This window comes from Rhinolophus sinicus, chromosome 10 (genome assembly GCF_057876585.1).
Source record: "Rhinolophus sinicus isolate RSI-liver-muscle chromosome 10, RSI-T2T, whole genome shotgun sequence".
Classification (NCBI taxonomy): Eukaryota; Metazoa; Chordata; class Mammalia; order Chiroptera; family Rhinolophidae; genus Rhinolophus; species Rhinolophus sinicus.
The window spans coordinates 5,900,619-5,912,045 of NC_142510.1; the positions used below are offsets into that span (position 1 = coordinate 5,900,619).

Sequence of the window (11,427 nt, forward strand, 5' to 3'; positions counted from 1 at the left end):
CAGCCGACCTGGCAGGTATGTAGGCAAATAGCAAACTTAAGGCCAGGGAGTTGTGTTCACCAAGTTGCTTTAAACGTCAAGGTTTGGGCAAGTGAGTGGAAAAGGCCCCGCTATTTACCCTCAGGCACTGACTGGGACAGGAGCCCTGAGACCTTGCACCCACAGTGCTTGATTATCTGCATGCAAACCTCACTGCAGCTCCCTAATAAAAAAAACTGAAGAACATTTTCAAAATTAAAACATGTATTACCGAACACTGCTTCCGACTAGTTGATGATAAAATTGGTTTCATTGTCCCCCTCCTTTTTTGGTGTTCATTGAGTTGTTGGAATTATTGTGCAAAAGTGACAGTGGCTTATAAAAAGTGAAAGAAATTAGCAAAATGAGAGACAATCACATGGGAGCTAAGCCCAGAATTCACTGGCAGGTGGAATGGGAATCAGAGTCTAACAGGTGCTTTTCTCAGCTTTGTCTTAGGAGGGAGGGAAGGAGGGAATTGAATGATACAGGTGCATCTGTACCTTGGTGGGCAGGTGGGATGCCAAAGGATCCAGGGCCAGGTGTGGGAGGCCTGAGAGAGGCTGACCATCCAACCTTCTATGAGCCTTCAGGTGCTGGGTGGTCTGACCCTATTTATCTTACAGGTGTAAGGAGCCCGGGGAAGCCACAGGTCTTGGACACCAGGATGGAAGGTCTGCCTGTCCTGGCCCCGGCGTTTTGGAGTGATGCTGCACAAGGTAGGTCCTTAAAAAGTATTACAGAAGGAATTAACATGTGAAATTCTTTTCAACGTGGTCCTTCCATGTGGTTCTGGGGCAGCTCCTTGGCCGGTGCCCACCAATCACAGTGCCAGGACAGCCCTGGCATTGAACTTCTTATAAACCGTTCCCCAATCAGGCAGAAACTTTCAACTTCTCGGTGATAAGGAGCTGTCCGTTGTTCACCCTTACAGAAGGAAACATTTCCTGTGCCCTTACAGAGTCCCTGGGGCAGGTGGGTCCTGATGGCACAAATAATTGTGGCTGGATCCCAGGCTTCCCAAATGTTAGGGCGAGAAACCAGAATTGAGTAAAGCAGATGGTACTTTGAGGAGTGTGGAAAGGTGACTTTTTAAGTGAAAAAATGTCAAAACTAATCTGGTGACAAGGCCAGGTGACATGATAGAATACTTTTGATCTTTTTGTTTCATCTGTATGATTAAGTTGCCTAAATCTGAACAATTTATAAGCATTTATATTTCTTTTGTGTTGAGACTTCATCACTTATTTCCATTTTAGAAAAAATATACTAGTCTCAGATCTGGTGGGTTTGGTTTTTGTTTGTTTTGTTTTTCTCTCTGCACCTCTGTTTCTGTGTGCCTGTCTCCAAAGCAGGAATTCCTAACCTAAACTCAAGACCAGGAAATCTGTGAATTCCCCAAGAGTATGTGAAATGAATGTGTGTGTCTCTGGGGAAAGGATGTCACAAGTTTTTTTCAGGTTTGCAAACTGGCCTCCTGTAGGTCTTAGGTTTGAAGTGATTTTTACTTCCTTGGTTCTCGTCCTGTGGTCCGTGACTCGCCGAAACCCCACTGAGATACAGTATCTTTTTTTTTCCTCTATTTTTTTAATATTTATGTTTCCAGTTATAATTGACATACAATATTAGTTTCAGGTGTACAACACAGTGATTAGAGATTTATATACCTTAGGAAATGATATATGAGGTACACTAAACCTCACTTTGTAAGGTCTGTAATTGGCTCTCCTGTTTTTTTATTAGTTTTAGGTGTACAAAACAATTTATTATGACATTTATGCTCCTCACAAAGTGATAATCCCCCTCCCCAATGTGCTACCCCTCTGACATCGTATATAACTCTTACAGTTCCATTGACTCTATTTGTATGCTGTGACTATATGTATATTAAATTATAGCTGACATTTATTATTTAGCTTCAGGTGTACACTGCAGTGGGCAGGCATCTACATCGTCCATGACGTGGTCTCCATAATGAGTCAAGTGCCCATCTGACAAGTTACAAAATCTTTACACATTATTGATTATATTCCCCAAACTGTCTTTCGTATCCCTGTGGCAATATTGTAGTTACCAATTTGTGCTTTCTAATCCCCTCTCCTTCTCCCTCTTCCCCACCCCCCTCCCATCTAGCAACCCTCAGGTTTTTTCTCTATATCTCTGAGATCCTAATTGTTTAGCCACAGCTGAGGTTGCTTGAAAAAATAAGGAAGATGTCTCCGAGACACTCAACCTTTTGCAGGGGCGACTCCTGCTGCAGCCAGTGCCCCGGCCCTGGCCACCCTAGTCCCTGCCTGCTGCCTCCACAGAACAAGGATTGCATCCATTTTAGCTGTGAGGGGCTTTCACCTGTGTTACCTCAAAGGCGCCTTATCTGCGGCCTCACAGGGCTTCTGTGTCTCGCAGCTGCTCATCTCATGAAGATGCAGACTGAGCAGGGAGGTCTGGGCTGGGCCTGAGGTTCTGCCTTCCTAACCTCCCAGGTCACACTGATGTGGCTGGTTCAGGCCCTCACTTGAACAACCCCTGCTCTAAAGTATTCTTGGGGAAATTCATTTGTGTGAGGAAGAGGGGGAAACAGCAACCTCCAGGCTTGGATATTTATGCCACCTGAAGATAATGGCAGCAGGCTTTTTACTGTTAATAATTACCTAAGTCAAGGCTTTACCTCAGGAAAGTTACTTAGCTGATAATCATAGCATTTCAGCAAATGGATTGTTTTGAACCCAGGACCAGAGACAGAAAACACAGCCCCTCAATGATTTCAAGCGGCCTGGGCACCTCAAATGCTTGGAGGGACCAGCCAGGCAGGGTATATAAAGCTGAGAATTGAGCGTGTGTAGGACACGGCGGGGGGGGGGCGGGGGGCGGCGGCGGGGGGGCCCAGAGCCACGTGATGTGGTGCCATTGTTCCTTCCATCAGAAAGAGGACTTCTGACGATTTCACACTTTCCTGTCCTGTCTTTTTAGTTTGAGCTCTTCTAGTGAGTGTGTTTTAATTTGCATTTTTCTCAGGACTGCTGGTGGGAAGCACCTTTCCATGTACTTGGTCGCTGTTTGTTACATCTTGTGTGAAGTAACAATTTTTGCCCCCTTTTATAGCTTGTCTGTCTTCCTATTATCGACCCTCGGGGTTTGGTATATATTCCAGATAGAAGTCTTTCATCAGATAGGTGTATTGTGAATATTTTCTCCTCTGTGGCTTGCCTTAGCAGTGTCAGAGTAGTGAAGTTGCTTAATTTTGATGAAGTCCAGGTTATTCGTGCTTTTCTTCTGTGTGCCATGCTTTGTGTGTCCTAAGACATCTTTGTCTACCTAGGTCGCGAAGGTTTGCTCCTAGAATTTTGATCATTTTAGCCTTTATGTTTAGGTCTGGGATCCATTTGGGAGTTCACTTTCGTGTGTGGTTTCCAGTTGGGCTTGCCATTCTTTTTCCCCCAGGTGGCTGTCCAGCACCGTTTGCTGACGTGGTCACCTCCTGTCCGTACCTTCGTTCACTTGCAGCTGACTGCGTCTGTGGGGGCTGTGTCTGCAGTTCGTCTCGTGTTCCCCTGATCTGCATGTCTATCTTTATACCAATCACCACAGTCTCGATTATTGTATTTTGTGGGGAGTATTGAAATCAAGTATTGTGAATCCTCCAACTTGGTCCTTCTTTTACAAAACTGGTTTGCCTGTTCTCGGCCTTGGCATTTCCATACGAGTTTTAGACTCGTTTCATCACTTTCTACAAAATGCCTGCTGAATTTTGATGGGGGTTGCCTTGACTCTATAGATGAGTTGGGGGGAACTTGTTGTCTTAACACTATTGAGCCCTCCTGTCCCTGAATATTTCAGTCGTTTGTTGTTGGGGCCTGTGGGTCTTGGAGTCTAAATTCCTTTCTTTGGCATTTCATTATGTGGGTTCCCGTGATTTTCAGTGGAAGAGTAGCTGGAGTGTTTGTGGTAGCTGTGTTCACCGCCTTTTGGCACGCCATCCAAGCACAGATCCCTGATACGTGTGGGAATTGTGTGGGCCCCCCCATAGGACACCCCAAGTTGAGGAGGGAAGCAAGACGTGTTGCCTGAGAATTGCTCTGACGAGATTCAGAAGAAGTAAAGGTGTCCAGCTTAGGCAATTATTGTGTCATCGCTGTGAACAGATCATGCCAGCCACACACAAAATGTTGTCAAGACAAAAAGGAAATTTTTTCTGCAGAAAAATGACAGTGGTTCAGATGCCCTGGTATCACCTCAGTCGAGTCAATCTTAGAACCTCCAACCTTGGAAAGTATGTTTCAATTGGTTCATTCCCAAGACAGAATAAGATCCAGTGGGCAGCTATGAATAATACAAAGTTTTGTTCTTTCCTTTTTCCCTTTTGTTTCTTTCAGAGAAACTCTAAAAAGGTCAACCAGATTAGCTGAGGTACGTGCAGAGTTGACAACAGCTTCGTGTATATAGAAAGTGGTAGACAGTAACAGAATGAAATTACTACTTATTGTTCTGCAGTTAGCAGAGGACCCTAATCTCCCAGCTGTCACTTCCCTCTTTCCCTCCCTCCCCTCCTCTTTCAAGGGACCACTATTACGAGTTTATTTTAGATCTCTCCATACCTTTTTCTTTTCCTTTGTGTTGATCCATGTTTCTGCACAGGAAATGTGTTTGGGGTGGGATTTTTCTCCCCACAAGTGGCATCAAAGTGTATATGTTACTTGACATACCTCTTTTTTTACGCTATAAAGCTCCGGAGGTCCAGCCCTATCCTTCCCTATGGCTCCAGCTCATTTCTTTTAACTCCTGCATTTTAATCCACTGGGGATTGCCACAGAGTTTTTAATAAATCCCCATTGCTCGCCACGTAGGTTGTTTCTGATTTTTCTTCATTACAAACACAGCTTCTCTTGCATCTTTGCACATGCCTCCCTCTGCACAGGTGTGGAGGGGTGGTTGCTTTCCTAAGATAACTTTTCTTTTGTGTTTTAGCGGTCCTGAGCAAACAGTTCTGCAAATGACTGCTTGCCTGTGAGTGGGCCAGCCCTCAGGGCTGCTGGGCTACAGGGGCAATATGTGCTTTTGCTCACCTCTCTCCTTTTTAACTTTGTGTGGAGTTGGTTGAGGGGAGGCAGAAATAATCAGCCACACACGGTGTGATGGCATGGCTGCGGTCTCCCCAAGTGGTGGAGACGTGTCATGGGTGGGAGTGTGTCGGTATCAAATGGACACATTCCTTGGGTGTTTTGCAGTAGTATGAGCTTGTAATAAGCAATATGTGAATGTCCAAATTGGTCCTTCACATATGTTACCACTTTCTATAAAGTAGTACCTGCATCTCGCACACAAATGACACATGGTGTGTGTTTCTCACTACAACAAAGAATTATTTATTTTCTTTAGATTTCTTAGTATTATGATATTTCAAAAACTCAAACCTTTACTCATATTAACCAGGCAGTCCTTTTGATAGACAGATAGACCTTTTGCTAGGCCTTGTATTTTAAGATCACTGTTAACATAAGTGACACGTGACCTAATGGGGTGCTGTGTGTTTTTAAACCAGTACAAAGTTTTTGATGAATTTAATGCTGGCTCTTGGGCCATCTTCCACATATATTCCCTAACCCCTTTTAAAATATGGGTGTTAAAGCAGTATATACATGGTTAAAGATGAAATATATGGTACAAAGTTGAAAGTGACTGTTTAAAAATGTCATTTCCCATCATCAGAAGCCAATTATCACATCCTAGTGTTCGGCATGGGAGGTGATTATTCCCAGGGCTGTTCTTGGCAACGTGAAAAGATAAATGGGTGGAAGGAAATGAGAGCACATGTGATGATAAATTGACTTACAGAGAAGAACATACCTTTCATGTTTTTCCCTTGTGGCTTTACTTTAGCGTTGTAAAGCTGTAAATGTATACGTAAAACTCAGGTGTAAAACTGTCGAGCACAAAACGTGACTGTTTCCTTCCTTCTCATTCCATTATGCACATTTTAGAATTTATTTTATGGAAACACGAATAAGATTTTTTCGGAAACATATTTTGTTAACCTTTCTCATTTCCCAGTTCTTAAAAAGCTGTCACTGTTTTCTTGTGATGCTTTCTCTCTGTGTAGCTGCTGCTTGGATGTCAGCTAGATGCCTGGAAGTGTGAATGGCTTTGCTTCGTGTTTACCTCTGTGTGTTTGCCAGTTGCCATGATATATTAGTGAGCACTATTTAATTCTATGCTATCTTTAAAAAGTACCCAAGGGAAAATATTTAGAGAAAGTGTAAACACTACACCCAGACCAAAGCTTATCACAAACAAAAGCTGCTTCCTAGTCTTATTCAGATAAAAGCACCTGTAGAAATCCAGGGTGTCTTCGTTCTTTTTTTTCCCCCTCTCTTTTTTATTAGTTTCAGGTGTACAAAACAACGTACTAGTTAGACATTTACACCCCTCACAAAGTGGTAACTCTCCTCCCCCAATCTACTACCCCTCTGACATCGTATATAGCTGTTACAGTTCCATTGATGCTATTCATATGCTGTGCTCCACATCCTGTGACTATATATATAGTTGACATTCAATGTTATTCAGCTTCTGGTGTACAGTGCAGTGGTCAGGCATCTACACTGCCCATGAAGTGGTTTCCCTAATAAGACACCCTACAAAATCTTTACAACATTATTGATTATATTCCCCAAACTGTCTTTCGTATCCCCGTGGTAACCTTGTGGTTACCGATTGTGTTTTCTAATCCCCTCCCCTTCTCCCTCATCTCCACCCCCCTCCCATCTAGCAACCCTCAGTTGTTCCTCTGTATCTCTGAGACTGTTGCTGATTAGTTTGCTCATTTATTCTATTCTTTAGATTCCAGGTGCCTTCTTTCTTTTGAATTGGGTTGTTTGATGTATTTGGTTGTTATTTTCATGCCCTTTTGTTCCTTCTCTCCCATCCCCCTAATAACCACCAGTCTGCTCTTTGTCACTATGTTAGTTTGCATATCCTAGAGTTTTACATAAATGAAATCAAACAGTATGCCTTTTTTTGGGGGGGGGCCTTCTTCACTCAGCAAAATTATTTCGAGATTCATCCATAGCGTACGTTATCGTGTACCAAGACTTTGTTGCTTATTATCACTGAGTGGTGTGGACATTTGTGTTTCCTGTTTTAGGCAATTACAAATATAGCTACTATGAACATTCACGTATAGACGTTTGAAAGAACGCTAAAAGGCTTTCATTTCTCTTGGGTAAATACGTTCGAATAAAATGCCTGGATCATACATTTACCTTTACAAGAAATTCACAAACTGTTTCCCAAAGGGTGGTGCCATTTTACATTCCCACGAGTGTTACAGGAGAGTTCCAGTTCCTTCACACCCTCGCTAACACGTGGTGTTGTCAATGTTTTTAATTTAGTCATTCTAGCAAGTGTGAAGTAGTATCTCATTGTGGTTTTATTTTGCATTTTTCTAATGACTGATGATGAGCATTTTTTCATATGTTTATTTACTATTCCTCTGTCTTCTTTGGAGAAGTGTCTGTTGAAATCCCTAATGCATTTTTTTAAAATTGGGTTGTTTGTTACTATTAAATTTTGAAATTTCTCCATGTTTTCTGGATACAAATCCTTCATCAGATATGATTTCCAAATATTTTCTCCTGTTCTGTGGCTCTTTTCATTCTCTTAACAGTGTTGCTTTTAGTTAATTAAGAGAAGTTTTAGATTTTGATAAAATTCAATTTAACTGTTTATTCCTTTGTGTATAATTCTTTTTTTGTTATGTCTAAGATATCTTTGCCTAATTGAAAGCCACTAAGGTTCTTTTTTTCCTCTGGTAGTTTTGTAATTGTAGATTTTTACATTTAGTCTTGATCCGTTTGGAGTTGATTTTGTATATGACGTAAGTAATAAATTGAAGTGCACTTTTTTGCATATAAATGTAAAATTGTTCCAGTATCTTTTGTTGGAAAGACCATCTTTTCTCCACTCTGAATTCCCTTTGCACCTTTGTTGAAAATAAGTTGTCCATGTATGTGTGGGTCTATTTCTGGGCTCTATTTTGTTCCATTCATCTATTTGTCTATTTTTACACTAGTTCCATGCCATCTTAATTAATGTAGCTTTATAATGTCTTGAAATCAGGTGGTATTAGTATTTCAACTTTGTTCTTTTGGACTATTCTAGTTCCCTTGCATTTCCATGTGAATTTTAGACTCCGGTAAAAATTTCTACAAAAAGCTTCTTGGGAATGCATTAAATCTGTAGGTCAATTTGGAGAGAACTGACATATTGACAATATCGAGTCTTCTAATCCATGGACTTGGTATATCTCTTGATTTATTTAGGTCTTCTTTAATTTCTCTAAGCAGTGTTTTGTAGTTTTCCATGTATACGTCTTTCATACCTGTTATCAGACATCCCTGTGTATTTCATATTTTTGATGCTGTTATAAATGATACAATTAAAAATTTTTAATTCCTGATTGTTCATTACTCATAGTTAGAAGTACACTTAAGGTTTTTATACTGACCTTATATTCTGTCACATTGTTAAACTCACATCTTAGTAGTCTTTTGGTACATTCTTTGGATTTCTACATATACAGTCATGTCATCTGTGAATAATGACTGTTTCACTCATTGTTTCCAATCTGAATGCCTTTTATTTATTTTTCTTATTAACTAGACTTGCCAGAATAATGTTGAGAAGTGGTGAGAGAGGACTTCATAGCTTGTTTCTGATCTTAGGGAGAAAGCTGTCAGTCTTTCACTATTAAGTGTGATGTTACCTGTGAGTTTGCATAGATACCCTTTATCAGTTTCAGGAAACTTCCTTCTATTCCTATTTTGTTGAAGAATTTTTAATTTTTTTTTTTTTTTTTTTTTTTTTTACTGTCTACAACATTTGTTTATTTATCAAGAGAAACTATCCCTTAGCCCAAATATCCATGTTTCATAGCTCAGGAACACAGGTCAGCGACAAACTTCCATGGAAGTCAACTCAAAGACATTCTTTACACTCCGAAATCACTTTGCACTCTGAAAGATACCAGCCTTCCGCATCTCCTCAAAATCTTTCATGGAATCATAATTTCTGTAGAAATCTGCATATGCCTTCTTCCTTGGTTCAGCCACAGCAAACTTATAGAAAGCTGCAACCCCCAGAGAAACAAGGACTGCTCCAACAATATGAAATCGCAGACGCTTGGCCAGAAGGCCACGCATCTGAGGTTTCGCCAAAGCACTGGAAGACATGGTAGCTATTTTCTCCCCTAATACCAACGTCCTTCCGGATGGAGAAATGGACCTTGAAGAATTTTTAAAAATCAGAAATGAATGTCAGATTTTGTCAATTTGTGTGTGTGTCTTTTGAGATGATCATGGTTTTCAATTTTTATAGTTTGCTAATAAGGTAATTACATTGATTGATTTGTTTCAAATGTTAAACCATCCCTTGTTGGATAAACTCCATTTGGTCAGGATGTATTATCCTTTTTATATGTTGTTGGACCCAGTTTTCTAAAAATTTGTTTAGAAATTTTGTGTGTTCATGAAGGGTATTGGTCAGTAATTTACTTTTCTTATAATGTGTTTGGCTTTGGTCTCAGGGTAATATTGGCATCATAGAATAAGTTGGGAAGTATTCCCTCCTATTCAGTTTTCTAGGAGAGTCTCTGTTTTATTCATCCTTAAATGATTGGTAGAATTCACAAGAAATGCCATCTGGGCCTGGGATTTTCCTTGTGAAAAAGTTTTCACTATTAATTCAACTTCTTTAATAGGTAGAGTGCTAATCAGGTCATCACTTTCTTCTTACCTGAGCTTTCAGTTTCTGTCTCTCAAAGAAATTGTTCCGCCTAAGTTGTTGAATTTACTGACAAAGCTTTTCATACTATTATGGGCTTATCCGTTTCACATTTGTAGAATCTATAGTGATGTCACCTCCCTCATTCCCGATTTTGGTGCCCTCTCTTTGTTTTCCTGATTTGTCTGGTAGAAGTTTATCATTTTTACTGATCTTCCTCAGGGGCTACCTTCTAGTTCCATTGATTTTTTTTTTTTTTTGGTCCCCTATTGCTTTTCTGTTTTCTATTTCATTGATTTCTGCTATGACCTTTATTACTTACTTTCTTCTAATTACTTTAGGATTAATTTGCATTAATTATTCTAGTTTTTTTCAAGGTAGACACTGAGGCCATCGAGTTGAGACTATTCGTTTGTAATAAAGGCATTTAGTGCCATAAAGTTCCCGTCCTGTACTGCTTTAGCAGCATACCACACCTTTTGATATATTTTTTATTTTAATTCAGTTCAAAATACTTATTCTCTCTTTTGACTTATTTTTTGTCCCGCAGATTACTCAAAAGGGTGTTATTTAGTTTCCAAATGTTTATGGATTTTCAAAAGGATCTTCCTTTTATTCTTAATTTAATTCCATTGTTCTTGGGGAATGTGTACCTTTGAAAAAAATGTAGTCTGATGTAGTTTGATGTTGTTTGGTTGTGTTGTTTCTATACATATCCATAAGGTCTAATTGGTTGCTAGTATTGTTTAAATCTTTTTAAAAAATCCTTACTGATTTTCTGCTAACTTGTATCAGTTACTGAGAGGGAGAGGGAGGGTATTGAAATCTTTGGCTGTAATTGTGGATTTGTTCATCTCACCTTGAAGTTCTGTGTGCCTCAACATGTAGGATTCTTTTGACTTCTTGATGAGTATATCATGAAGTGACTTTCTCTGCTGATATTCTTTGCTCTAAAATCTCTGAAATTTTGTCTGATACAAATAATTGATTAGTATTTAGCATGGTATACTTTTTCTATATATTTACTTTTGACCTATATCTGTGTCTTTATATTTGAAGTGTTTTTTTTTGTAGGCAGCATGGAGTTAAGTTTTACTCTTATAGCCATTCTGAAAAATCTCTGCTTTTTAATTGGATTATTTAAACTATTTACATTTAACGACACTATTGATATGGTTAGGTTTAAATTTATCATCTTATTATTTATTTTTCATTTGTCCCATCTGTTTCCCTTTTCTCAGTTTTTATGCATCTTTGAACTTGTTGAGATTTTATGGTTCCAGTTATTCCCTTGCTTGGCTTTATTAGCTATAACCCTTTGTTTTGTTAGTTTAGTTTTGCTATAGGATTCATAATATACATCATGTTTCCAACAAGAAATCTGCCATCCTTACCTTTGCTCCAATATATGTATCATGTGTTTTTTTCCCTCTGGCTGCATTTTATTTAATTTTTTGACATTCAATATTTTATATTAATTTCATGTATACAGCACAGTGGTTAGACATTTATATAATTTAGGAAGTGATTCCCCCTGACTAGTCTAGTACCCACCTGGCAGTACACATAGTTATTACCATATTATTGACTATATTCCGTATGCTAATTTTACATGTCCATGGCTACTTTCTA

At 39.4% G+C, this 11,427-nt stretch overlaps 1 protein-coding gene across 1 annotated transcript; it reads right to left on the reverse strand.

Moving 5' to 3' along the window:
- Positions 1-8,848: 8,848 nt before the first annotated feature.
- On the reverse strand, positions 8,849-9,295 carry LOC148756829 (cytochrome c oxidase subunit 6C). The gene has a single exon (XM_088801488.1). The coding sequence runs from the start codon at positions 9,243-9,245 to the stop codon at positions 9,018-9,020; it is 228 nt and encodes a 75-aa protein (XP_088657614.1). The 5' UTR covers positions 9,246-9,295; the 3' UTR covers positions 8,849-9,017.
- Between the last annotated feature and the right edge of the window lie 2,132 nt (positions 9,296-11,427).

Excerpts from the sequence above, each read along its gene's own strand:
- LOC148756829 (XM_088801488.1), bottom strand. The coding sequence starts at position 9,245 with ATGTCTTCCAGTGCTTTGGCGAAACCTCAGATGCGTGGCCTTCTGGCC.